The 27,057-nt window shown below is 44.9% G+C and overlaps 1 protein-coding gene across 1 annotated transcript in view; it reads right to left on the bottom strand.

The window, feature by feature from the left end:
- Positions 1 to 392: 392 nt before the first annotated feature.
- si:ch211-236l14.4 (SITS-binding protein) overlaps positions 393 to 27,057 on the bottom strand; it is a 78,747-nt gene continuing 52,082 nt past the window's right edge. Inside the window, exons 4-10 of the mRNA XM_064928994.1 lie at positions 24,959 to 25,109; positions 15,307 to 15,513; positions 14,601 to 14,845; positions 14,372 to 14,508; positions 12,472 to 12,593; positions 1,552 to 1,731; positions 393 to 638 (exon numbers count right to left, since the gene is read on the bottom strand). Coding sequence (XP_064785066.1) covers positions 462 to 638; positions 1,552 to 1,731; positions 12,472 to 12,593; positions 14,372 to 14,508; positions 14,601 to 14,845; positions 15,307 to 15,513; positions 24,959 to 25,109 — 1,219 coding nt within the window. The 3' untranslated portion in view covers positions 393 to 461. The remainder of the gene's footprint in view (positions 639 to 1,551; positions 1,732 to 12,471; positions 12,594 to 14,371; positions 14,509 to 14,600; positions 14,846 to 15,306; positions 15,514 to 24,958; positions 25,110 to 27,057) is intronic.

The raw sequence follows: 27,057 nt of genomic DNA, 5'->3' as shown, positions 1-27,057 counted from the left end.
CTTCGTTTGGTCTTCTTTAGAAATTCATATATTTTCTTTTTAAGCGAACGAGGGGCTTGCGTTGGTACTATATGTCTCCATGAGAACCGGCAGCAGTTAAACGTTAGAAATGATTCATATGTAAACACATAGGTTTCTTTCTTAGGTACAAAAAAGCAAGAACAGCAATGATTAGAAGAAACAAAAAAGAAGTCCTGAAACAATCAGCCGAGAGGTACAGCAGATTAAAGTTTAAAAAAGGAAGAAGAGAGAAGAAAACGACGTCAATAAAATACAAATCGTTCTGAATTGTAAAGTGCAAGTATAAAAATATTCACATCTAATCTCAAGAAGAAGTCTTGAGCCTCTGTCAATTGTCTTTGTGGAAAAGTGCAACTTGAGAACAGCACGAGTAAAACATAAAATAAAAGATTTGAAACTAGTATCCGGATAGGTCACGTATAAATCCCGTGACTTGAGCCTCAAGATCTCCTCCGTAAGAAAATGGCAACCTCCTCGAGGGCGACAGGGTAGTCCTCCAAGAGAGTTCCCCCGTCGAATACCTGGGCGTTGCGGCTGTCCTGCCACTGAAAGCCCCCGTCGGGCAGGTAAATATTTCTCCGTACTGTCCCCCTCTCTATTACCGGGGCAACAAGGACCTGGAAAAACATACAAATAACAACAACACATTAAAGGAGAAGTTCAGTATTTTAAAACTTAATGTTAGATGGTTCCTCACCCTGAAAGTAGTTTATCGGCCAGGAGAAACTGTACTCCATGGTTTGGTTTTCATTAAACCACTATAAACATTTTGTAACTTTAGCCACCGGTAGCTAAAAATCTATGGGAGTGATAGGAGCATGCAACACATGTATATCCCACTTCTGACATCAACTGTAATAAAGATGCCTCGGGCCTCAGTCTTCTAGGATGGCATTGGCCACTAGTTGACGTTGGTGTTAGAAGTGGAATCCAGGAGGAGACTGTCTGAGATGAATACTGAGGCCCTAGGCCTCTTTCTTACACTTGGAAACCGGGGGGTCTCCTTCAGTAGCCCCCAAACGGGATATTTAAAAATATATGTTTTTATTGAACCTTTTGTTTAAACAGGAAAATCTCATTGAGACCCACGTTTCTTTTACAAAAAGTACCCTGCAATCAATCATACAAATGTACAATTCCAACTCAATAAAAACACAATATTTACCAGCAATTTAAGAAAAGTAGCTTCATGAAACGACCATAAGAAAAATAAAACCTATTCCAATTTGAGAGAGTTCTGGAGATCACTGAAAAAGTAAGGTAAAAAAAACGAAATGCAGATCTACCTAACTCCCAAAAGTATCTCCAGAGTTGGCCATCTCTGGGACCGGGTCTGGTAGCTCGTACGTCTGTAGGTTAACAATGAAGTAAGGTATGGCTGAAGTTCGTGCAAGAGGGCTTTATAAACGGTGAAGTTGTACTAGAATTTATGCAATAATAATGTTTATTATCGCTGTGCGTCCTTCAATCTTAACCAGCAGAATCAGAACAAGTATAAAACAATGCCACGTCTGAGTGTCATTCGGTCACCTCGTCTCCGATGAGGAACTGGTCATCAATGGTGAAGGTCGCGGGGTCATCAGGGCTGATCCACCACAGGGGCCGGTAAATTGGGCTCCCAGAGGTCATCCAGTCCTCTGCATACCTCGTCACCAGTGGAACCACAAAGTCCTGGTGCCACGCGATGAGAGCCCGCGTTAAGTTCAGCACCTAGGGTGGAGGGACAATCACATAGAAATACACAGAAACAACATACTTTTGAACAATCATTGGAACTGCCAAAGCTGTAAGCAGTACTGAGGGCCAGTCTTAAACCAGATTTAGCCTTTCCCACTGGGCAAAAACTGATTTGAAGTCATTTCAACAAAATAAATATAATGTAATGACGTTGAATCAACATGGAAAACGGATTGAATTTGAAAAAAGTCATTAAAGTAAGGGACTTTATTCTTTCTTCCCCCACCCAACTTTGAACCTAAATTCAATGACATGGTGACATGTTTTGTTGATCTCACACAAATTCAGGTTAGTTGACAACTAAATCAAATGTAAATCAAGAATAGAAGTTGAACATGTCTGTGCCCAGCACTTTCAGTGGAGATTTTTCTTTGAGCATGTATTTTAGTCCAGGAGTGAGCTTAATCTGGCTGCTGAAACTGGTCCTCAGTGTACATTAAAGACCTGTAAATGCATTTGAGTTGAGAGAGAGGTGGGCCAATTTCAGCTGTCCTTCTCAGACATGCAGGAATAAAGAACAGAGCATTGTTAACATTGTGGTCTAACAGTGTCCGTCTCCTCTCTCCGGCTCGGGCCAAACCTCTCGGACATTCCAGGAAGGGTCACACACCCGGGTTAACGTCCTCTCCAGTCTCCCGTGACGGAAACAAAACCCAACCACAACCATAAAACTATGTATTTTGACAAGGGGGGGAAAACATTTGTCGAAATGAATGTGGAAGAATCATAGCCTGGCTAAGACTGGAGCTCTAATTGAGAAAACAGGCATGCGGTTTAAACCATGGTTGTATTCCTATTTGGACTCAAAACGGTGATTGATGTAACAGTCTCTGAAGGGTGTTGCGCATGCACGCGCACACACTTACACACACACACACACTTACACACACACACACACACACACACACACACACACACACACACACACACACACACACACACACACACACACACACACACACACACACACACACACACACACACACACACACACACACACACACACTATGATGGCCAATGCAAATACACCCAAACACACACGCACACTATGGAAAATAAAGGTAGTCCAAGGTATTTCTCACGACAACACAATAATAGCAGTCTGACATACCTACTGTAATTTGTCATGTGTTATATATTCAGCAGAACACCACTTAATTCAAGCTCTCTGAGACACAAATGACACCCTACTTCCCATACAGTGCACTACTTTTGACCAGAACCACATATGGAGGAAAAGGGTGTCATTTGAGATACAGCCAAGGACCGACATGGAAAAACTGCAGTCCCTCAACTGACCAATATTTTCACATGTCCCATTTCTCCATAATTGTCATGCAAATGATGTTTCTCTCTGGATATTTTCTCCCTCTCTTCGCTTCCCAAACGTGGAAAAATGAGTTGATCTCCGTCAGCCCTGTCACACTAGTCAATTACACATGGGAACCTTAATGACGGTAATAAAGTATTTTTCCAAGACTTGTCCTCAAATTCATTATCATTCCTGCCGAAGTGGCTCGCGTCATGGCCCGAGAGTGAGAGAGTCATAAATCTAGAGGAAGGCCCTAATGTCGACCAGATGGACTCCTAACCACAGGTGATACTGGGCCGGAGGGAGGGAGGGGGCCAACCGATTGCTCCCATTGACAGAAGGGGGGAAAACACTCTTTCCCCACCATCATCACCTCACCCTCTATCCTGTCTAAAAAGACACTGTGCTTTGCTTAAGGCAAAACCTAGCCACCCAATCCAGACAATTCCAACCCCTCGCTTCCACTACCACAACCCCCAAACCCCAACACTATCACCCCACCCACCATCAACCCCCGAAAAGCCACTGGGCCTAGCTGAAAACCCTTACTTGCATTCTAAATAGTAGGCTCATTGGGTATGCAAAAACAGAACGTTTTATGAGTATGTTTTAAATGCCAGGATGTCATACTCATTTTGGCTTTCATCTAGTATGAATTCGCTGCACATTATTGAGGAAGATAATCTTCTTTTCAGATCAATGTGTGTTTCACAACAGCTGATTATCAAATAAGGGGATGTTCCAAAATGAATTAAGTGCAGGGAACAACCCAATTGTGCATTATATGAAAACTTCTTAGTATGGATAAGCAATAGTATGTTGACCATACCCTATTCAAAGGAATTTAAGCATTTTGTCTTGCCCATTCCCCCTCAATGGCACACATACACAATCCATCTTCATCTACTTAAAACTGTCTCCTCCCCTTCATCTACACTGATTGAAGTGGATTTAACAAGTGACATCAATAAGGGATCATAGCTTTCACCTGAATTCAGCTGGTCAGTTTATATCCTGGAAATCCAGGTGCTCTTATTGTTCTGTATACTTTGAGTGTTTGTTCCGTTTCTACTAAACAGTATTCTGAAATATAATGAACAAAAATAAATGCAACATGCAACAATTTTACTGAGTTACAGTTCATATAAGGAAATCGGTCAATTGAAATGAATTCATTAGACCCTATGGATTTCACATGACTGGGCAGAGACGCAGCTATGGGTGGACCTGGGAGGGCATAGGCCCACCAACTTGGGAGCCAGGCCTAGCCAATCAGAATGAGTTTTTCCCCACAAAGGGGATTTATTACAGACCAAAATACTCTTCAGTTTCATCAGCTGTCTGGGTGGCTGGTCTCAGACGATCCAACAGGTGAATAAGCCGAATGTGGAAGTCCTGGGCTGGCATGGTTACATGTGGTTTGCGGTTGTGTGGCTGGTTGGACGTACTGCCAAATTCTCTACGTAAATTCTTTACGGTAGAGCAATTAACCTTAAATTTCTCTGTCAACAGTTCTGGTGGACATTCCTGCAGCCAGCATGCCAATTGCACGCTCTCTCAAAACTTGAGACATCGATGGCATTGTGCAAAAACACTGCACATTTTAGACTGGCCTTTTAATGTTCCCAGCACAAGGTGCACTTGTGTAATGATAATGCCAATGAATTAGCTTCAGGAGGATGGATTATCTTGGCAAAGGAGTAATGCTCACTAACAGGGATGTAAACAAATTTGTGCACAAAATTGGAGAGAAATACGCTTTTGTGCGTATTGAAAATGTATTTAATTTCAGCTCATGAAACATAGGACCAACATCCTACAGTGGGGCAAAACATTATTTAGTCAGCCACCAATTGTGCAAGTTCTCCCACTTAAAAAGATGAGAGAGGCCTGTAATTTTCATCATAGGTACACTTCAACTATGACAGACAAAATGAGAAAATAAATCCAGAAAATCATATTGTATGATTTTTAATGAATTTATTTGCTAATTATGGTGGAAAATAAGTATTTTGTCACCTACAAACAAGCAAGATTTCTGGCTCTCACAGACCTGTAACTTCTTCTTTAAGATGCTCCTCTGTCCTCCACTCGTTACCTGTATTAATGGCACCTGTTTGAACTTGTTATCAGTATAAAAGACACCTGTCCATAACCTCAAACAGTCACACTGCAAACTCCACTATGGCCAAGACCAAAGAGCCGTCAAAGGACACCAGAAACAAAATTCTAGACCTGCACCAGGCTGGGAAGACTGCATCTGCAATCAACTGTGGGAGCAATTATTAGGAAATGGAAGACATACAAGACCACTGATAATCTCCCTCAATCTGGGGCTCCACGCAAGATCTCCCCCCGTGGGATCAAAATGATCACAAGAACGATGAGCAAAAATCCCAGAACCACACGGGGGGACCTAGTGAATGACCAGCAGAGAGCTGGGACCAAAGTAACAAAGCCTACCATCAGCAAGGGCATTGAAGATGAAACGTGGCTGGGTCTTTCAGCATGACAATGATCCCAAACACACCGCCCGGGAAACGAAGGAGTGGCTTCGTAAGAAGCATTTCAAGGTCCTGGAGTGGCCTATCCAGTCTCCAGATCTCAACCCCATAGAAAATCTTTGGCGGGAGTTGAAAGTCTGTGTTGCCCAGCAACAGCCACAAAACATCACTGCTCTAGAGGAGATCTGCATGGAGGAATGGGCCAAAATACCAGCAACAGTGTGTGAAAAACTTGTGAAGACTTACAGAAAACGTTTGACCTCTGTCATTGCCAACAAAGGGTATATAACAAAGTATTGAGATAAACTTTTGTTATTGACCAAATAATTATTTTCCACTATAATTTACAAAAAAATTCATTAAAATCTTACAATGTGATTTTCTTTCTCATTTTGTCAGTCATAGTTGAAGTGTACCTATGATGAAAATTACAGGCCTCTCTCATCTTTTTTTAAGTGGGAGAACTTGCACAATTGGTGGCTGACTAAATATTTTTTTTGCCCCACTGTACATGTTTTGTTCAGTAAAGTATGTAGTATGGTTAGTAAACCGTATAGTCGAAGAATGATTTCGGCCACGGCCACTGTGCTTTGGTGAAGGGAAAACATAGCTACCTCTTACGTACAATACATGAACAAAATGGTGTGGACACCTGCTCGTCAAACATCTCATTCCAAAATCATGGGCATTAATATGGAGTTGGTCCCCCCATTTGCTGCTATAACAGCCTCCACTCTTCTGGGAAGGCTTTCTACTACATGTTGGAACATTGCTGCGGGGACTAGCTGCCATTCAGCCACAAGAGCATTAATGAGGTCGGGCACTGATGTTGGGCGATTAGGCCTGGCTAGCAGTCAGTGTTCCAATTCATCCCAAAGGTGATTGATGGGGTTGAGGCTCTGTGAAGGCAAGTCAAGTTCTTCCACACCGATGTCGACAAACCATTTCTGTATGGACATCGCTTTGTGCATGGGGGAAATGTCATGCTGAAACAGAAAAGAGCCTTGCCCAAACTGTTGCCACAACGTTGGAAGTACAGAATCGTCTAGAGTGTAATTGTATGCTGGAGCTTTCAGATTTCCCTTCACTGGAACTAAAGAAACTAGCCTGAACCATGAAAAACATCCCCAGACCATTATTCCTCCTCCACCAAACTTTACAGTTGGCACTATGCATTTTACAGTTGGCACTTTTGCAACCCAGATTCGTCCATCAGACTGCCAGATGGTGAAGCATTATTTATCACTCCAGAGAACTCCAGAGTCCAATGGTGGCGAGCCTTACACCACTCCAGTCGACGCTTGACCTTGCACACCGTGATCTTAGGCTTGTGTGCAGCTGCTCGGCCATGGAAACCCATTTCATGAAGCTCCAAACAGTTATTATGTTGAAGTTGCTTCCAAAGGCAGTTTGGAACTCAGTATTGAGTGTTGCAACCGAGGACAGACTATTTTTTACGCTCTTCAGCATTTGGTGGTCCCGTTCTGTGAGCTTGTGTGGCCTACCACTTCACGGCTGAGCCGTTGTTGCTCCTAGACGTTTCGACTTCACAATAACAGCACTTACAGTGACTGGATCAGCTCTAGGAGGACAGAATTTTGACTGACTTGTTGGAAAGGTGGCATTCTATGATGGTCCCATGTGGAAAGTCACTGAGCTCTTCAGTAAGACCATTCTACTGTCAATGTTTGTCTATGGAGATTGCATGGCTGTATGCTCTATTTTATACACCTGTCACCACTAATATGAAGTGGTGTCCACATACATTTACCCATGTAGTGTATTCCCTGCAGGTAACCACTGGATTTCTTAACACACTACTAAAGGGATATTACAAGGAGCTCCGTGTTAAGCCTTCTTCATACTATACAGAGGAAATGGCATGGGAAATGGTAATTGTCTGCATTCAAAATCCCGCCCCAATGAAATTACATCCCTATTCGGGACAACGAAATCGAAATATGAAAAAGACCAAGTGAAGGAATTACATTTTACAACTGAAATAAAAGTATTCAACCAGAAATGTAACTTGTCAATTTACGATGATTTAGTGAATACATTTTTAATTGCACACAAATTTTTTGTTGTTGCAATTAAGACAAATTATGCCTACATCAAAGCTACTCTTCTGCAAAAATAAAGTTATTGAAGACTAACTTGTATTTCATTTCCACATTGTAAATGAAAGTGATACGGAATGCCGCAACGTGTGATTGACAATTTAAATATCACTATGAAACAAAGCACTTTGCAAAGCTTGATCTTGTTCATTATTTGAATCAGCCGCGTAGTGCTAGGGCAAAAAACTAAAACGTGCATCCCGTCGTGTCCCCAGAACCAATTTTGGGAAATGCTAAGCTAATATAACGTCTTCCAAATAACACGAAATGACTCTCCCATACCACATTTCTTTCCAATTCAGACATTGTTTCTTCAATAAAGTACAATTTGTGCAACTTCTTGTGCAACCTAAAATCCTTAAGTGTCTATTGACGCACCTGTGCATCAATCTAAGTAACATAATGACATCAGTTTAAGCTAGAGCTTGGGCTGCGTCTCAATCCACTGCATCCACCTGTATTGGTCTTCCGCATCTGTGGTGGAAGGTGGCCGAGCTACAAACTTGTTTGTCAGACCATGAGACACGAAAACAAACAATTTGGCCTATTATGCTCTACGACCCCCACTAGTGCCTTAAAAACAAACTTGTATGTCATCTGCTAATACAAATAAAATAGTTAAATTACAAGCCTGCCAATGACTGGAACGAACTACAAAAATCTCTGAAACTGGAAACACTTATCTCCCTCACTAGCTTTAAGCACCAACTGTCAGAGCAGCTCACAGATTACTGCACCTGTACATAGCCCACCTATAATTTAGCCCAAACAACTACCTCTTTCCCTACTGTATTTAATTAATTTATTTATTTTGCTCCTTTGCACCCCATTATTTTTATTTCTACTTTGCACATTCTTCCATTGCAAATCTACCATTCCAGTGTTTTACTTGCTATTTTGTATTTACTTTGCCACTATGGCTTTTTTTTGCCTTTACCTCCCTTATCTCACCTCATTTGCTCACATCGTATATAGACTTGTTTATACTGTATTATTGACTGTATGTTTGTTTTACTCCATGTGTAACTCTGTGTCGTTGTATGTGTTGAACTGCTTTGCTTTATCTTGGCCAGGTCGCAATTGTAAATGAGAACTTGTTCTCAACTTGCCTACCTGGTTAAATAAAGGTGAAAAAATAAAAAGCCTAGTTGGTTGAGCCACAGAAAAAGCCAGGAACCTTCCCGTACGCCATGATTGGCGGAGATAATGGGTGGCTGGACATGTTGAGAGATGAGTTCAGATTGGTCTGCCATGTAGCACGCTTCTGTCTATAACATGAGCGGGTGAGTATGTGTCGGTAATGTTCATGATGTCACTGCGACAATGTCACTGCGACAATTCGCTCTGGCTATCTACTCCGATTTCAGAGCACTTGTCTGAGTGTGCCAGAGCACAGAATAACTGATGAATTTACAAAAGCTCAACACCCGTTGAATATGGCCGGTGTCAGTAAAAATTGGCAAAAAAGCGTAATTAAATTGTTAACAGCAGCACAGTTGCAGTCACCAATGCTCTGGATAACATAAAAACTAGTAAAATCGTTAGAGTGAGTTGTTCCCTCATTTGTGTCCGTAAGTAGCTAGCAAGCCAGCCAACATTAGCCAGTTAGCTTGGGTGCTTGACTGCTGTTGTTAGGTCAGAAAGCTTGGATCAACCCTACTCCTCGGCCAGAGCGTCCAGTGTTCGCTCTGAATTTACGAAAGGATAATCTGACAACTCTCTGAGTTTACGAACGCACAAAGCGCACTCTGAGCACACTCTGGCACTCCAGATTGAATTTACGAAGACACCCGTGGTATAAACCAGCCTTTAGTCTTGACTTATTTGGTTGTTTAGTACATGGCCTCAAGTGAATCCTTAAAGAGCTCGGTGGGGCTAAGGCTTAAGAGGGTGTGAACAATGCTGAATGGGTGTAGACAAAGAAGTGCTCTCCAGTAGGTGTACCAAAACTTTCAAGGGACATTTTCTCAAAAGTCAGGTTACAAGTTTATCAACTTTCAAAGCAGAATTACTTTCCCATTGTTCCTCAACTGTAGTGTATGATATACCATTTTCAAGCTCTGAGTCTCTACTTCTATCCAATATAAAAAACACTATTTCAAATGTTGCTACTACATAAGACCAAATCAAGACAGTCGGTCACATTTTTCCTGACCTCACTTCTATCTCCTAGTTTTCGGACAGACACTTCAAAACTTTTGTAAAAAATACATCAGAAGGAATGTCTTTATTTTTGTGCCATTTATGAACGTGATATTCAATGCATTTTAAATAGTTAAATGATCCATGGTACGTCCATCTTAAAACAATTCCATATCAGCTGGCATTTTCAACCTGTCCCTGACTGAGTCTGTAATACCAACATGTTTCAAGCAGACCACCATAGTCCCTGTGCCCAAGAACACTAAGGTAACCTGCCTAAATGACTACTGACCTGTAGCACTCACATCTGTAGCCATGAACTGCTTTGAAAGGCTGGTCATGGCCCACATCAACACCATTATCCCAGAAACCCTAGACCCACTCCAATATGCATACCGCCCCAATAGATCCACAGATGATGCAATCTCTATTGCACTTCATACTGCCCTTTCCCACCTGGACAAAAGGAACACCTATGTGAGAATGCTATTCACTGACTACAGCTCAGTGATAACTCCATAGTGCCCTCAAAGCTCATCACTAAGCTATGGACCCTGGGACTAAACACCTCCCTCTGCAAATGTAGCCTACTGATACACTAATGATTGTGAGTATGATGAGTCTTTTCTTCAAGTTCAGAGCCCAGTACAGAGAAAATAGAAAGGGACAGCGAAAGCACTGAACATCCATCCTCAATCCAAGGATTTTGACTTCTTTTTTCAGTACCACCCAAAACAAACCCCTCAAAGAGTCATTCCCAATGTATTCCACTTCAACGATGGCACAAACAGAAAATGGCTGACATACAAGGAAGTAACTCACTCCTTGTTCTGCTCAGTATGTCTTGCATTCGCAAAACCTTCAGTCAGTGATGCATTTGTGCATTTGTCAAAGGAGGCCTGGATGCCTGGATGCCCATCAGAAAGTACAGGAACATAGAGAAAGTACAGAAGCCTTTTTCCTTAGAGCCAGCAAATCCGTACCCTTCTGAGTGATAAGCAAATGTCAGTTCAACGAGACCAGGTTAGAAAAAGGAGGCAGGTCATGGAACGTGTGATTGATGTAGTTAAAATTATTGGTAAATGTGGGCTAAGCTACAGAGGACACAGACTTGGAAAACATGGCCGACAATCATGGCTCGTTTTTTGAGCTTATATTGTTACTAGTGGTAATGACTTCCTGGTTACTCTGAAGGAGCTATGCTCTGACTCTTCCTTATTAACAGGCGGACAAGGGTGAAAGAACATTTGCTGTGAGTTAAAGATTTTGTACAGAGGCATGTTTTTTGGACTTTCATATTCTACCTGCAGTTATGTCGCCAATGTTCCATTTCATTGACTCAGTATATAGATGTGTTTATTGTGTGCTGTTGGCTTTATGGGCACCAGTGAGGGAACATTGTAATCTTGTTTTTTTTGTAGAGGAGTGCTTTTTCGACTTTTGTATTATACTTACACTGTTGTAGCTTATGTTTAAGTTCTGTGAATGTGTGTGTGTGAAGTTTTTTTGCTACTTTTGATATGCTTGATGCTTGAATATAAAGGTAATCATTTGAACATTTGAGCTAACTCTGTATATCTCATTCTCTTTTTAAAAAGTATAGGCTAATTGTGTTGTGTGCCAAGCCTTGTACATTTGTATGTGCTATGATTGGTGTATTCCTAGTGAGTTTATGAGGGTGCACCCATAGCCATAGCATACCTTGAAAACTCAGTGTTCAGATAGGCTACATGTTGGTCAGTCCCAAGTGTTTGTATTTTGTAATGTGGATAACTTTCTTCCCAGATGAACATAGTGGCCAAATTTATAACTAGCTTGGAACCCGTTACATCAACAAATAGGGTTAGCCTACAAAATTAGAGGTCTGGTGGTTTGCGTGAACAGGTTGGCCTGGGATGGAGTCAAATTCCCGGCCTGAATTATTGTTTCAGTCCGCCCCTGGTGACCAGACACCCTGAGACTACCCTTGGAGCCCTAATCCCTTGTTTTCCTTGCCCACTAGGTGAAGTGTATATTTCTGATGTCCATCAGAGAGGTAAGGACGGAGAGTGATCCAGTATCATGCTGGGAAAGAGTGAGGGGAGAGAGGAAGGGAGAGAGAAAGGCCTAGGTTTGGATAGACCCAGGGACAATGTGCTCAATGTACTCTAAACACTTCCACAAACACACAAAAGGGACTGACAAAAAGACAGACAGATGGACTGATGGACAAAAGCAGTGTGAAAAGCGCTGAGTGACCCAGAGGCAAAGGGAGAGGCTGCTGGATCAATAAACACACTATCAGAATATCAGGCCTCCACTGACAGAGCACACACCGCAACCCTAAACACACTAGCTAAAACTATCCTATAAGAATGAAAGAACATCTCTCCAGCACATCGAATTGGCCAAATTCACTCCCCACCTCACAACTGTGTTAGGAATGTGTGGTGGTGAGTATGTAAAAAGGTCTTTGGTCTAAAGTCCCAAATATTGTAGTCTTCCAGGAGGTCTGAACATTTTGGGTGTTTGAGTGTATGACGGTTCAGGGTTGCATTTTCAAACTAGGAGTTTTGAAAACCCTGGGAACGCTTTTGAAATGTTGAAACCCCATTTGGAGACTTTATGGTGTCTTGTGAGGGTGGTGTTCACTCACCCGGTCCTCCCCACAGACCCAGGGAGGCGTCTCAAAGCTGATGACGGGGAGGAAGGCTACAATCTGCAGCCACCTGATGAACAGTTCCTCGTCAGTCACCAGGTCCCCAGATAGAGAACCACCTGGAAGAAAGAAAGAAAGAGATGGGCGGGGGGTGGGAGGAATATGTAGGGGAAGGGTGTGGGGGGGAGAGAGAGTTCGAATTTAGCAAACCAGCTTGCTATGCCCATATACTGTAGAGGTAGACGGACATTTCACTGAAGGCGTGAAATCCAACAGTTATTAATACAGCCTTTTAGTCTGAGAGGGTGATAGAAGTTAGTGTGATTTCCAGCCCATCTATCCTTCCTCTCTCTGACACATTTCTGTTTTCTCAACATCAAAGTAAATAGTTGTCTGATATGTTCCCTAACCGGAATTCAGAGTATTTTGGGAATATGTTGTTTTTTTGCCAAAGCCCAAGGATGTTTCACCTTTGGGAATATGCAGTCGTCCAGAATATCAAAGGTGGTCCAATGGATGTTAATTTAAATAGAATCAGGTCTGACTGCAGAATTTATGGCAGAAATAGCAGTGAACCCATGACCAAACCATCTCAAAATAACTTGAAATCAAGTCATTGATCAACACAATTCATTCAAGAGATGATTTGTGTGGCCTCCTGAGTGGCGCAGTGGTTTAAGGCACTGCATCGCAGTGCTTGAGGCATCACTACAGACCCGGGTTCGATTCCAGTGTGTCACAGCCGGCCCAGCATCGTCCAGGTTAGGGGCGGGTTTGGCCAACCAGGATGTCCTTGTCCCATCACGCTCTAGCGACTACTTGTGGCAGGCCGGGCACCTGCAAGCTGACTTCAGTCACCAGTTGTACAGTGTTTCCTCCGACACATTGGTGCGGCTGGCTTCCGGGTTAAGCGAGCAGTGTGTCAAGAAGCAGTGTGGCTTGGCAGGGCCGTGTTACGGAGGACGCATGGCTCTCGACCGTCGCCTCTCCTGAGTCTGTACGAGTGTTGCAGCGATGGTACAAGACCGTAACTAAATTAAAGTGTGGATTGCAGTCCCTCCTTGTCCATAGACTGCTTTCAGGGCAAGGAAACAAATATGCTAACATGTACTTTTGCTGAACTTTCCCTTTATGCAGGACTATCCAAACAATGTAAAAGCAGTGAGCATTTGAATCAGACTTAATGTATTATTTTTTTACTATTATTATTATTTACTATTTTTTATTTTACCTTCTTTTTCCCCCAATTTTGTGGTATCCAATTGTTAGTAGTTACTATCTTGTCTCATCGCTACAACTCCCAACTCCCGTACGGGCTCGGGAGAGACAAAGGTCGAAAGCCATGCGTCCCCCGAAACACAACCCAACCAAGCCGCACTGCTTCTTAACACAGCGCGCATCCAACCCGGAAGCCAGCCGCACCAATGTGTTGGAGGAAACACCGTGCACCTGGCGACCTGGTCAGCGTGCACTGCGCCCGATGAGACAAGGATATCCCTACTGGCCAAGCCCTCCCTAACCCGGACGACGCTAGGCCAATTGTGCGTCGCCCCATGGACCTCCCGGTAGCGGCCAGCTGCGACAGAGCCTGGGCTCAAACCCAGAGTCTCTGGTGGCACAGCTAGCACTGCGATGCAGTGTCTTAGACCACTGCACCACCCGGGAGGCCCCATATTTACTGTATTCTATAGACTTTTTCAGGGTATAACTGACTGATAGTTCTGCTTAAAGGTATGGATTGATAAATTGATTGATGAATAGAGCGAGTGAGCAAGTTAATGAGTGAGTGAGTCAACATTCACTCGTTTGCAAGCTTGATCACTAGCAAGAGTGTGAGTGTCTTTGGTACAACAATCTGAACTGACGGTATAGTGATGGTGAGTAGCTGTGGTATTACCTACTGCGTCGGGAATGAGTAAGTTGTACCCCAGCAGAGTGTGGTGCAGCAAGGAGGGAATGAGGCCCTTCAGTCCAGAGGAGCTCCAGTCAGACTGCAAAGGAGGCATCCGCAAAAACACAGGCTTGTGGCTCGACCTGTTGGAAGAGAGATAGATGATAGTTATGCATATTGTCAGTGTATTGTGAGTGTGTGTGTGTGTGTGTGTGTGTCCTCCCTCGGGCCTCACCTTGTCCCTGCATTCATGATAGCCGACTCTTCTATCCTGGCTGCCACATCTGCCAGTTGGCCAATATACTGGTCTCCCCCGCCCAGGTCCAGCGGGTTCCCCTCTGCCCCCTCCAGATGGATGGACTCCATGCCCAGACGGGCCTGCAGCAAGCCCACCCGGTCCAGGAACCAGCTGACCGCCTCTGGGTTGCTGATGTTCAGTTTCACGCAGAACTGCCCTTGCCACTGGGTCAGCACAGGCACCTGGAAAGAGAGAGAGAGTAGATTGGGCGATATGTCATTGTATGGCCTTTACATACTTAAAACATTAGAACATGCCTGACTTGGACAATACCTGAAGAGGACAAGCAGGAAATAAACACCACAATAAATATCAAATGCAAGGATGACAGTTTTTCTTTTTATCTTCCAGATAACAACCACCCGCCACCCCATCACAACGGACACCTCCCTCAGGTCCAATGGATCTCCCATTTACACTCGTAGTAAAAACGGTGCTAAGTAGAACCATATAGCGTTCTTCGGCTTGTCCCGATAGGGGAACCCTTTACAAAAAAAACTTCCAAGAAGGGTTATTCAGAGGAAAACGGTTCATGATAAAACCCGATCCCTTCGCAAAGAACCCTTTTGTAATCCTTTTTTCTGAGTGTAGAGGTCCACCACTCCCCAGAGCAGGTGAGGGTTGGCTGGGCTAGGCTGCTTACCAGTCGCCCCTGTGGGGCTACGGGGAGGCTGAGCCAATAGGCCTCAGTGCCGTCCAGCAGGGACTTGTGGAACTGGGTGGTGTCCACGCTCAGGAACGGGGACAGGGTGATGGAAATGTTTAGAAGCTTGATCAGTGAGAGGTCCCTGAAGTCCCTGGTCTGTCTCTTGGATGTCCCCCTTTTCCTGCTGGCGAGGTAGTCTTGGTCCTGTAGGGAGAGAGAAAGAGATATTGGAGCAGAAGACTGGAAGAGAGACAATGCAGGATATGAACTGGGAACTGAAGAAGACCATGTCGGTCCAAACACTGTGATCATATCACCTAAGCTTCATAACAAAAATTGCGTTTGGGAGCAGCAAATCAGTGAGCGGACTTTTCTTCTCTTCCTTTTTCTTTACCCTTTGAAAATTATAACCTGATTGAAAACAAGATGTTGCCGCTTTGCTTACTGACAAAGTTTCCATTTTTTATTGAAGTTACTTGTTTAGATAGACCTAATCATCATCACTTCAATAATAATAATACTACTGTTGAAACATAACCAAGAAAGGGGCACTGAAGGACACCATTGGTTGAAAAGAACAGAAGTTCCACTATTCTAAATTCTACTATTGAGTAAAGTAGCTGACTCATGCTGCCTTTGGACTCTGTGGCTGCTATAACTACTAAGTAAAGATGTAACTATGGCGATATGACCTCTGCCACGACTGTTTAACATCTCATTTAATCATCTGGTGATGAGACGTGAAAAAAAAAGGGCGAAGGGGATTTCTGCTTAACTAAGAAAGCCTTTTTATAAAAGTTGACCTTTTGAGCTTGACCCCATGAGGTCAACCATTACACAGTAATTATTACACTTTTTGCCTATGTAGACACTTCATAAGCAAATATCATGAAGGGTGGAAAAAGGGTTGTACCGCATTTGACAGAGCAACAGATGTAAGTACTGAGTATAGCTTGTAAATGTAGCTTGTAAATTATTTGAGAAATATCTACCGATATGTAGTGCTTATAAAGACTTTATGAATGCTCTATAAAGTCTTTAGTCCCTTATAGTATTTATCATACTAGCTAGCTGTAAGTCGCTCTGGATAAGAGCCTGTGCTGAATGACTAAAATGTAAAAGTACAATTGAATAATGCTTATCTAACAAAAATGTATGATCCGATTGCATTTTGTGTGGCCAACCTTACATTACACAGAGTTTTTTCAGCAATAAAGGCAGAAACCTGGCAGTCCTATTTATATCCCATTTCGCTCAACGCCAAGTGGTTGTTCCAACTCAAGAGTCCGTTGTATAAAGCTAATATGGAAACTAGAAAATAAAACTTGTGGCTTCACTGATAACTCATGAATACTTGTAAAAACATAACGAGAGAGAAGCATAGTCCTTGCAGCAATTCATTGTTGCCGTTCACATTCACACTTACGCTACTTTGCCAATCGTGCCAAGGTTTCCATACGCTAACTGTACCCTTGGATTATTTTACGTTATTAGCAAAGTGAACTGGGTGGCCTCAGCAACTGTAGAACGCCCTTTGATCAAGTTGAAAAAAAACTTTAAATCCGCTTAAGAGACGCTCTTGTTCTGAATCTAAAAAATATTGTCCTTCTCTTTCTCTCGCAATGTTTCTTTCTCCATTATCCTTATTTTATTTCACTTCTTGGTCTATCTCTCCATTCCTTACTCCACCTGTCTCCCTCTCTCCCTCTTTCTCCCTGTTTCTGTCTTTTCCATCTCACACCCTCTCTGTCCCTCTATCCGCTCCCTCTCTCTTTTCCCCTCTCTCTCTCTCTATCTTCCCTCCCCATCTCCCTTCCATCTGTGGGAAAGTGACTGTGGAGATGGAACGCGAACCTGGTGTGTTATGATAGACAGTGAATTTAGAATAACAGGAGATGAACTGGCGACTCCTCTCCCATGTAGCTGAGGCAGATCACTGCACTAGCTAGGTGTCAGTTTCAACTAAACTAGTTTCTCTTGGCTCCCTGCCCCGCCTAGCCCAGCCTCAGTCAAAAGTCTCGGCTGTCCGACTATCAGCCGGGGGCATAGGACTATTTTTCTTCCTACAGATGTATTTGTTTTAATGAGATGTCAAAGTATTGCAGACACCGGGGGGTAGTACCTGACCAGCACAACCCAACAACTAAGCCGTTACACAAAGATATCAAATCAAATACATTTTTGTCAAATACAACCTTACTGTGTAATGCTTACTTACAAGCCCTTAACAAGCAATGCAGTTTTAAGAAAATCGAGTTAAGAAAATATTTACTAAATAAACTAAGGTAAAAAATAATAATAAATAAAGTAACACAATAAAATAACAATAATTAAGCTATATACAGAGGGTACTGATACCCAATCAATTTCGTGGAAGGAGATCAGGGTGCCTTGTGAGGATCAGGCAATGAGTGGCTAATCTGCCCATGTCTTCAATCCTGCAAGCTAACGTTCAGTTGCTGGAAAATAAATGGGACGAACTGAAAACACGCTCATCCTACCAACGGGACATTAAAAACTGTAATATCTTATGTTTCACCGAGTCGTGGCTGAACGACGATATTAAGAACATACGGCTGGCGGGTTATACACTCTATCGGCAGGACAGAACAGCAGCCTCTGGTAAGACACAGGGCTGGGGCCTATGCATTTATGTAAACAACAGCTGGTGCACGATATCAAGGTTTTGCTCGCCGGAGGTAGAGTATCTCATAAGCTGTAGACCACACCATCTACCTAGAGAATTTTCATCTGTATTTTTCGTAGCTGTCTCCATACCCCCACAGACCGATGCTGGCACTAACTGTCACGCCCTGGTCTAAGTATATTGTGTTTGTCTGCATTTATTTGGTTAGGCCAGGGTGTGACATGGGTTTTTTGTGGTGTGTTTTGTCTTGGGGGTGTCTAGCGTTAGTCTATGGCTGCCTGAGGCGGTTCTCAATCAGAGTCAGGTGATTATCATTGTCTCTGATTGGGAACCATATTTAGGCAGCCATATTCTTTGAGTATTTCGTGGGTGATTGTTCTTGTCTCTGTGTTTGTTGTCACCAGATAGGCTGTATAGGTTTTCACGTTCCGTTTGTTGTTTTTGTATCGTTCGTTTTTTCATTCCTCATTAAACATGTCTCAAAAATACCACGCTGCATTTTGGTCCGCTTCTCCTTCACCAGACGAAAGCCATTACAGAATCACCCACCACAACGGGACCAAGCGGCGTGGTAACAGGCAGGAGCAACAAAGAGAGGAATGGACATGGGAGGACGAATTGTTCGGAGAAGGACCCTGGGATCAGCCTGGAGAATATCGCCGCCCCGGCGAGAGCTGAGAGGCGCTGGTATGAGGAGAAGCAACAGCGGCAGCAGGAGCAACAATATCTGGACTACACAAATTGGGAGGAGATAGACAGTTGGGCGGTCGACCCAGGGAGAGTGCCGGAGCCCGCCTGGGATTCGATGGAGCAGTGTGCAGAAGGTTACGAGAGAATGAGGTTGGCGAAGCAAGCACGGCGAAGCAGATGGATGCTCGAGAGTCAGCCCCTCCTTGGCTCAGGGAGAGTGTGGCAGAGTCAGGAGTCAGACCTGAGCCAACTCTCACTGTTTATCGTGAGGAGCCAAGGAGGAGACCAGAACCAGAGCCGGTGTTGGAGGTGAGCGAAGCAGAGACTGTGAAGGAGTTAATGGGGAAATTGGAGGAGAGAGTAATGAGGGAATTCCTGTGTTGGTGTTTTAAGCATGGAATTCGCCCGACGGAGCGTGTCGGGGATTTGATGGCACCTGGGTCAGCGCTCCATACTCGTCCTGAGGTGCGTGTTAGTCGGCTGGTTAAGATGGTGCCAGCCTCACGCACCAGGCCTCCTGTGCACCTCCCTAGCCTTGCACGTCCTGTGCCAGCCCTGCTCTCAAGATCTCCAGTACGCCTTCACAGTCTAGCCCATCCTGTGCCACCTTCACACACCAGCCCTCCGGTGGCAGCTCCCGCACCAGGCTTCCTGTGCGTGTCCTCGGCCCAGTACCACCAGTGCCAGCACCACGCATCAGACCTACAGTGCGCCTCGCCTCTCCAGCGCTGCCGGAGCCTTCCTCCTCTCCTGCGCTGCTGGAGTCTCCCGCCTGTTCAGCGCTGCCGGAGCCTTTCTCCTCTACAGCGCTACCAGAGTCTCCCGCCTGTTCAACGCAGCCAGAGCCTTCCTCCTCTCCTGCGCTGCTGGAGTCTTCCGCTTGTTAGCGCAGCCAGAGCCGTCCTCCTCTACAGCGCTGCCAGAGCCTTCCTCCTCTCCTGCGCTGCTGGAGTCTCACGCCTGTTTAGCGCAGCCAGAGCCGTCCTCCTCTACAGCGCTGCCAGAGACTCCTGCCTGTTTGGAGCAGCCAGAGATGTCAGTCTGCATGGAGCAGCCAGAGATGCCAGTCTGCATGGAGCAGCCAGAGCTGTCAGTCTGCAAGGAGCTGCCAGTCTGCAAGGAGCTGCCAGTCTGCATGGAGCAGCCAGAGCTGTCAGTCTGCATGGAGCAGCCAGAGCTGCCAGGCTGCAAGAAGCTGCCAGTCTGCAAGGAGCTGCCAGTCTGCAAAGAGCTGTCAGTCTGCAAGGAGCTGCCAGAGCTGCCAGTCTGCATGGAGCAGCCAGAGCTGCCAGTCTGCAAGAAGCCGCCAGAGCTGCCAGTCTGCATGGAGCAGCCAGAGCTGTCAGTCTGCAAGGAGCTGCCAGTCTGCAAGGAGCTGCCAGTCTGAAAGGAGCTGCCAGTCTGAAAGGAGCTGCCAGTCTGCAAGGAGCTGCCAGTCTGCAAGGAGCTGCCAGTCTGCAAGGAGCCGCCAGAGCTGCCAGTCTGCAAGAAGCCGCCAGAGCTGTCAGTCTACATGGAGCAGCCAGAGCCACCAGTCAGCATGGAGCAGCCAGAGCCGCCAGTCAGCATGGAGCAGCCAGATCCGTCAGTCTGCCAGGATCCGCCAGTCAGCCAGACTCTTCCAGATCTGCCAGTCAGCCAGACTCTTCCAGATCCGCTGCCAGTCAGCCAGACTCTTCCAGATCTGCCAGTCAGCCAGACTCTTCCAGATCCGCCAGTCAGCCAGACTCTTCCAGATCTGCCAGTCAGCCAGACTCTTCCAGATCTGCCAGTCAGCCAGACTCTTCCAGATCTGCCAGTCAACCAGACTCTTCCAGATCCAGATCTGCCAGTCAGCCAGACTCTTCCAGATCTGCCAGTCAGCCAGACTCTTCCAGATCTGCCAGTCAGCCAGACTCTCCCAGATCTGCCAGTCAACCAGACTCTTCCAGATCTGCCAGTCAACCAGACTCTTCCAGATCCGCCAGTCAACCAGACTTTCAGATCCGCCAGTCAGCCAGGATCTGCCAGAACCGCCAGCCAGCCAGAATCTGCCAGATCCAACTACCTGCCTGAGCTTCCTCTCAGTGCTGAGCTTCCTCTCAGTGCTGGGCTTCCTCTCCGTGCTGAGCTTCCCCTCAATCCCGAGCTGCCTCAGTCCCGAGCTGCCCCTCAGTCCCGAGCTGCCCCTCAGTCCCGAGCTGCCCCTCAGTCCCGAGCTGCCCCTCAGTCCAGTGGGGTTCTGGGTGAGGACTACTAGGCCATGGTCGGCGGCGAGGGTGGACTATCCTAGGACGCGAGGAGGAAGGACTAAGACAATGATAGAGTGGGGTCCACGTCCCGCGCCGGAGCCTCCACCATGGACAGACGCCCACCCGGACCCTCCCTATTGTTTTGATGTGCGTCCGGGAGTCCGCACCTTAGGGGGTGGGGGTTCTGTCACGCCCTGGTCGAAGTATATTGTGTTTGTCTGCATTTATTTGGTTAGGTCAGGGTGTGACATGGGTTTTTTGTGGTGTGTTTTGTCTTGGGGGTGTCTAGCGTTAGTCTATGGCTGCCTGAGGCGGTTCTCAATCAGAGTCAGGTGATTATCGTTGTCTCTGATTGGGAACCATATTTAGGCAGCCATATTCTTTGAGTATTTCATGGGTGATTGTTCTTGTCTCTGTGTTTGTTGTCACCAGATAGGCTGTATAGGTTTTCACGTTCCGTTTGTTGTTTTTGTATAGTTCGTTTTTTCATTCCTCATTAAACATGTCTCAAAAATACCACACTGCATTTTGGTCCGCTTCTCCTTCACCAGACGAAAGCCGTTACACTAACACCACACTCAATGAGCTGTATTCCGCCATAAGCAAACAGGAAAACGCTCATCCAGAGGAGACACTCCTACTGGCCAGGGACTTTAATGCACGGAAACTTAAATCAGTTTTACCTAATTTCCATTTGCATAAATGTGCAAAAAAAATGTGTAAAAAATGTACTCCACACACAGAGACACGTACAAAGCTCTCCCTTGCCCTCCATTTGGCAAATTTGACCACAATTCTATCCTCCTGATTCCTGCTTACAAGCAAAAATGAAAGCAGGAAGCACCAGTGACGAGATTAATAAAACGTGGTCAGATGAAGCAGATGCTAAGTTACAGGACTGTTTTGCTAGCACAGACTGGAATATGTTCCGGGATTCCTCCGATGGCATTGAGGAGTACACCACATCAGTCATTGGCTTCATCAATAAGTGCATCGATGACGTTGTCCCCACAGTGACCGTACGTACATACACCAACCAAAAGCCATGGATTACAGGCAACATCCGCACTGAGCTAAAGGCTGGAGCTGCCGCTTTCAAGAAGCGGGACTCTAATCTGGAAGCTTATAAGAAATCCCGCTATGGCCTCCAACGAACCATCAAACAGGCAAAGCGTCAATACAGGAATAAGATCGAATCATACTACACCGGCTCCGAGAGCTGCACAGTGACACGAGCCTACCAATAACTTCTATGCTTGCTTCGAGGCAAGTAACACTGAAACATGCATGAGAGCATTAGCTGCTCCGGCAGACTGTGCTCCGCAGGTGATATGAGAAAGAACTTTAACCTCTCTTGTGTAGGGGGCAGTATTTTCACGTCCGGATGAAAAGCGTGCCCAAAGTAAACTGGCTGTTACTGGAAATCACTCTAAAGTTTCTAAAACTATTAGAATTATGTCTGTGAGTATAACAGAACTGATATGGCAGGCAAAACCCCGAGGACAAACCATCCCAAAAAAAGAAAATTCAGCCGACCACTGTTTTCAACGCTGTCACTTTTATTTGAAGGCGAAAACCTCCCAGATTGCAGTTCCTAGAGCTTCCCTAGATGTGAAAATAAGCCGCCAGAAATTGTATTTTTTCTAGGTAGCTCCCATTTTGGCTGTAGTGTTTCCAAGTGCGTGGAAGAGAGCACGTTCTTTGTATTTTTCTCCAGTAAAGACAATAACCATTCTCTGTCTTAAATGTTATCGTTTATTTACGTATTAGGGTACCTAAGGTTTGATTATAAATGTTGTTTGACTTGTTTGGAAAAGTTTATTAGTAACGTTTGGGATAAATTTGGGATGCTTTTTGATGGACGGAAACTGGGTGGATTATTGACTGAAGTGCGCCAGTTTTTATGGATATAAAGAAGGACATTATCAAACAAAAGGACCACTCCTTTTGGAGTGCTAACAGAAGAATATCATCAAAGGTAAGGCATTTATTATATCGCTATTTCTGACTTTCGTGTCGCACCTGCCTTGTTGAAATATGTTTTTCATGCTTTTGTATGTGGGGCGCTGTCCTCAGATAATCGCATGGTGTGCTTTCGCCGTAAATCCTTTTTGAAATCTGACACAGTGGCTGGATTAACAAGAAGTTACGCTTTATTTTGATGTATTACACTTGTGATTTTATGAAAATATTTATAATTTTATAATTCTGTAGTTTGAATTTTGCGCCCTGCAATTTCACCAGATGTTGGCCAGGTGGGACACTACCGTCCATAAGAAGTTAAACAGGTAAAAATTCTCAAGGGCACAGGGCCAGATGGATTACCAGGACGTGTACTCCGAGCATGCGCTGACCAACTGGCAAGTGTCTTCACTGACATTTTCAACCTCTCCCTGTCTGAGTCTGTAATACCAACATGTTTCAAGCAGACCACCATAGTCCCTGTGCCCAAGAACACTAAGGTAACCTGCCTAAATGACTACTGACCTGTAGCACTCACATCTGTAGCCATGAACTGCTTTGAAAGGCTGGTCATGGCTCACATCAACACCACTGTCCCAGAAACCCTAGACCCACTCCAATAAGCATACCGCACCAACAGATCCACAGATGATGCAATCTCTATTGGACTAAACACTGCCCTTTCAAACCTGGACAAAAGGAACACCTTTGTGAGAATGCTATTCACTGACTACAGCTCAGCGTTCAACACCATAGTGCCCTCAAGGGTCATCACTAAGCTAAGGAACCTGGGACTAAACACTTCCCTCCGCAACTGGATCCTGGACTTCCTGATGGGCCGCCCCAGGTGGTAAGGGTAGGTAACAACAGATCCGCTACGCTGATCCTCAACACGGGGGCCCCTCAGGGGTGCGTGCTCAGTCCCCTCCTGTACTCCCTGTTCATTCATGACTGCAATGACAACAACGTCTTCCTCAATGTGATCAAGACAAAGGAGATGATTGTGGACAACAGGAAAAGGAGGACAGAGCACGCCCCCATTCTCATCAGCGTGGCTGTATAGTTCCTTGGCGTCTACATCACCAACAAACTAACATGCTCTAAGCACACCAAGACAGTTATAAAGCAGGCACGACTAAACCTATTCCCCCTCAGGAGACTGAAAAGATTTGGCATGGGTTCTCAGATCGTCAAAAGGTTTTACAGCTGCACCATCGAGAGCATTCTTCACGATTAAAGTCTTATGGCTTGTGGGTAGAAGCTGTTAAGGAGCCTTTTGGACTTAGACTTAGCGCTCCTCTACCACTTACCGTGTGGTAGCAGAGAGAACAGTCTATGATTTGGGTGACTGGAGTCTTTGACAATTCTTTAGGCCTTCCTCTGGCACCACCTAGTATATAGGTTCAGGATGGCAGGAAGTGTGACCCAGTGATGTACTGGGCTGTACACACTACCCTCTGTTGTGCCTCACGGTCAGATGGCGAGCAGTTGACATACCAGGCGGTGATGCAACCGGTCAAGATGCTCTCAATGTTGCAGCTGTAGAACTTTTTGAGGATCTGGGGACCCATGCCAAAAATGTTCAGTCTCCTGAGGGGGGAAGGCATTGTCGTGCCCTCTTCACGACTTTCTTGGTGTGTTTGGACCATGATAGTTTGTTGGTGATGTGGACACCAAGTAACTTGAATCTCTCGACCCGCTCCACTACAGCCCCATCGATGTGAATGGGGGCGTGTTCAGCCCTCCTTTTTCTGTAGTCCATGATCATCTCCTTTGTCTTGCTCACGTTGAGGGAGGGGTTGTTGTCCTGGCACCACAAACACACATCCGGAACTTCTCGATTTGTTTGTGAGGTGCTGTTGGGCTAATAAAGTTTGCTATACTACCCCTTTTTTGAAAAACCTTTTTGTGGGTAGCCTCGAGCAGGACTCAAACCTGGGTCCAGCGACTGTCAATCAAACACCTACGAGGGTCAAAATGAAGATGAGGGAGGAGGAGACGGTAAACACTTTATTTTTCAGTCCGCTGCTTACCAGGTAGTTAATTAGAAACTTCTTGTTATAATGGTAACCATTTGGGTTGAATTCTTTGACGTAAGGAGAGGAGAGAAGGGACATACCATGTCTGCGAGGAGGGCGGTGGAATGTTCGTTGAGGCTGATGGCCCCCTCTCCCAGCTGGTGTCTCCTCAGACGGTTGGAGAAGGTCCTCAACTCCCTCTCTACCTTTGGCCCTGAGTCCACACTGGCCAGAAGCTTCCAGAAAGGCAACCTGGATGGGGGACGGATGGACAGACAGATAGATATTTGGTCAAGTAGACCGAAATTCTAACTTGAGATCACATGCATACGTTTTTGACATCAATGCGTTATGCATCAATTATGCGACTGCTGAGTTAAAGCACAGGCATCTCAAGTTAGGATTCCAACTGAAATGGACATTTGTGAGATCCCGTTGGGTTTCAAACAATCCGCGCTAGCTGACACCCACATAGCTGGTGTCTTGGCAGTGTTGGAAGTGGAACTGCGTTAGATCTGTCATATCCATAAGCGGCTACCGGAGTTATACCAATCGTAGGCATTGCCTGTGGATGTACAGTGCCTTGCGAAAGTATTCGGCCCCCTTGAACTTTGCAACCTTTTGCCACATTTCAGGCTTCAAACATAAAGATGTAAAACTGTATTTTTTTGTGAACAATCAACAACAAGTGGGACACAATCATGAAGTGGAACGACATTTATTGTATATTTCAAACTTTTTTAACAAATCAAAAACTGAAAAATTGGGCGTGCAAAATTAATCAGCCCCTTTACTTTCAGTGCAGCAAACTCTCTCCAGAAGTTCAGTGAGGATCTCTGAATGATCCAATGTTGACCTAAATGACTAATGATGATAAATACAATCCACCTGTGTGTAATCAAGTCTCCGTATAGATGCACCTGCACTGTGATAGTCTCAGAGGTCCGTTAAAAGCGCAGAGAGCATCATGAAGAACAAGGAACACACCAGGCAGGTCCGAGATACTGTTGTGAAGAAGTTTAAAGCCAGATTTGGATACAAAAAGATTTCCCAAGCTTTAAACATCCCAAGGAGCACTGTGCAAGCGATAATATTGAAATGGAAGGAGTATCAGACCACTGAAAATCTACCAAGACCTGGCCGTCCCTCTAAACTTTCAGCTCATACAAGGAGAAGACTGATCAGAGATGCAGCCAAGAGGCCCATGATCACTCTGGATGAACTGCAGAGATCTACAGCTGAGGTGGGAGACTCTGTCCATAGGACAACAATCAGTCGTATATTGCACAAATCTGGCCTTTATGGAATAGTGGCAAGAAGAAAGACATTTCTTAAAGATATCCATAAAAAGTGTTGTTTAAAGTTTGCCACAAGCCACCTGGGAGACACACCAAACATGTGGAAGAAGGTGCTCTGGTCAGATGAAACCAAAATTGAACTTTTTGGCAACAATGCAAAACGTTATGTTTGGCGTAAAAGCAACACAGCTCATCACCCTGAACACACCATACCCACTGTCAAACGTGGTGGTGGCAGCATCATGGTTTGGGCCTGCTTTTCTTCAGCAGGGACAGGAAAGATGGTTAAAATTGATGGGAAGATGGATGGAGCCAAATACAGGACCATTCTGGAAGAAAACCTGATGGAGTCTGCAAAAGACCTGAGACTGGGACGGAGATTTGTCTTCCAACAAGACAATGATCCAAAACATAAAGCAAAATCTACAATGGAATGGTTCAAAAATAAACATATCCAGGTGTTAGAATGGCCAAGTCAAAGTCCAGACCTGAATCCAATCGAGAATCTGTGGAAAGAACTGAAAACTGCTGTTCACAAATGCTCTCCATCCAACCTCACTGAGCTCGAGCTGTTTTGCAAGGAGGAATGGGAAAAAAATTCAGTCTCTCGATGTGCAAAACTGATAGAGACATACCCCAAGCGACTTACAGCTGTAATCGCAGCAAAAGGTGGCGCTACAAAGTATTAACTTAAGGGGGCTGAATAATTTTGCACGCCCAATTTTTCAGTTTTTGATTTGTTAAAAAAGTTTGAAATATCCAGTAAATGTCGTTCCACTTCATGATTGTGTCCCACTTGTTGTTGATTCTTCACAAAAAATACAGTTTTATATCTTTATGTTTGAAGCCTGAAATGTGGCAAAAGGTCGCAAAGTTCAAGGGGGCCGAATACTTTCGCAAGG

This window comes from Oncorhynchus masou, chromosome 22, assembly GCF_036934945.1.
Source record: "Oncorhynchus masou masou isolate Uvic2021 chromosome 22, UVic_Omas_1.1, whole genome shotgun sequence".
NCBI lineage: Eukaryota > Metazoa > Chordata > Actinopteri > Salmoniformes > Salmonidae > Oncorhynchus > Oncorhynchus masou.
The sequence above is the reverse complement of the archived record's forward strand: the minus strand, read 5'-3'. Positions and strand labels throughout refer to the sequence as shown.